This window comes from Hordeum vulgare, chromosome 4H (assembly GCF_904849725.1).
Source record: "Hordeum vulgare subsp. vulgare chromosome 4H, MorexV3_pseudomolecules_assembly, whole genome shotgun sequence".
Taxonomy (NCBI): Eukaryota; Viridiplantae; Streptophyta; class Magnoliopsida; order Poales; family Poaceae; genus Hordeum; species Hordeum vulgare.
In genome coordinates, this window is record NC_058521.1 from 389,738,884 (window position 1) to 389,740,469 (window position 1,586).

General features: G+C 56.6%; 1 protein-coding gene across 1 annotated transcript; it reads left to right on the forward strand.

The window, feature by feature from the left end:
• The first annotated feature begins 220 nt into the window (after nt 1-220).
• LOC123446500 lies at nt 221-1,374 on the forward strand. Its single transcript, XM_045123078.1, has 3 exons — nt 221-544; nt 661-923; nt 1,039-1,374. Exons 1-3 carry the CDS (start codon nt 413-415, stop codon nt 1,106-1,108), a joined length of 465 nt encoding a protein of 154 aa, XP_044979013.1. The 5' UTR covers nt 221-412; the 3' UTR covers nt 1,109-1,374.
• Nucleotides 1,375-1,586: the final 212 nt, after the last annotated feature.

A 1,586-nucleotide genomic window follows, 5' to 3' on the forward strand; every position in this document is an offset into this window, starting at 1 on the left:
GTGCATAGTGCACCGACCCTACGCGCAGCCTAGTCCGAAAACCTCCCAGAACGAGAACCGGGCGGTCGTGAATGTTGGAACCGGATCAACCCCGTTTTACCGCCAAAACGTCATCGGTATGTCCACTCGACTCCCTAACCTATTTAACCTGGACCGTCCGATATAGATCGGAGGGTCCAAACCCGTCCAATCAAGTTATTTACATGTGAAACTTGGGAAAACAATAGACCCTAGGATCTTTCCCGTCATCCCATTCCGCGTTGCGTTGCCAGCCTTTTCTTCCTTGGGATATGATCCAATCCACCTCGACTTCATCCCCAACCCAACCAGCGAGCATCCTCGCAATTCCACCGAATCCACCCATTCCCCTGTCCCCTGGACGCGTCCAACCACCGCAGGGACGTGCGTCCGCATGCCCGAATCCAGCCATAGCGAGTGCTCGATCCAGTTTAGATCGAGGTTGCTACATCCTCTCGCGTCCGAGCATTGGAACACGGGCAGCTCGTCCTCTCCTGCAGCTCAGCACCACCGGCGACCAACCCAGGTCAGTGCCCCGCCGCGCTGTTGTCTCCTTCCCCCTCCTCTTCCTTCTTCCACTGCTCCTCCCATTCTATCATCTCAACTCTCTCTCTCTCTCTCTCTCTTTCTTTTCTTTGTTAGGTGCAGGTAGCCACTTTGAAGTCTGTGGGCGCTCCCGAGCTCGCCAGCCGCGCCGGATGCCGAGCCGCCGTTGTGTCCGCACCTCGCCACCCGACCGATCACCGGAGAGCCGTCGCGCAGCGGACCCCCTGGCCTCACCATGTTCTGCACCGCCGGCCCCGAGCACCATGGCGGCTCCGAGCCGCAACTCCTCCGTCAGTTCGCCCCTGCAGGCCGGCCCCAGCCTCGTCCCACGTGCCACCGCTCGCCGGAGCAAACCATCGGTGACCTGACCACCTAGGCCAGCGCTCTGGCTCCCATTCCCGAATCCCTCTCCCTCTTTCTTCTTTCTTCCCTTGTTTCTTCTCTGAACTCTCTCTGTGCCTATTCTTTCTTCAGGCTGCAGCAGCGCCATTGCAGCCCGGAGCTTGTGGTTGTTCTCCCTCATATCTTCAGACCTCGCCGTTGACCAGCCCAAGCACTAGATGCGCGCCACGCCGCCGCCCCTCCCTCGGATCCGAGGGAACCTCACCAATGAACGTGCCCAGCCACAGTAATGGAGGCACTTGTCTCCATTCTTTTGTTCTTGTTGATTCAGTCTCGCGTTTGCATGTTGTTTCATCTTCGAAAGTTCTCATTTGCATCACAAGTTGTAGCACAGCGTAGTGGGTTGCACTCCTTGTTGCTACCCGGGCGACCACGGGTCGAATCAACGCGACTGCGTTTTATTTTCCATTTTCCGCCTTGCCACAGGACCAGCCCGTGCCTTGTTTTATACTTTATCGAGTCCTTTTGGTCAAGCACCATTCCTAGCCTAGTTGGCTAGCGTAGGTACACCACAAGTATGGGGTCCTCGGTCCGATCCCAGTTCACCCCATTATTTTGGTTCTTTCGTTTTTTCTTCTCTGCTCTAGTGATGTTGCATTCAGATCTGTTGAACCGGTTGC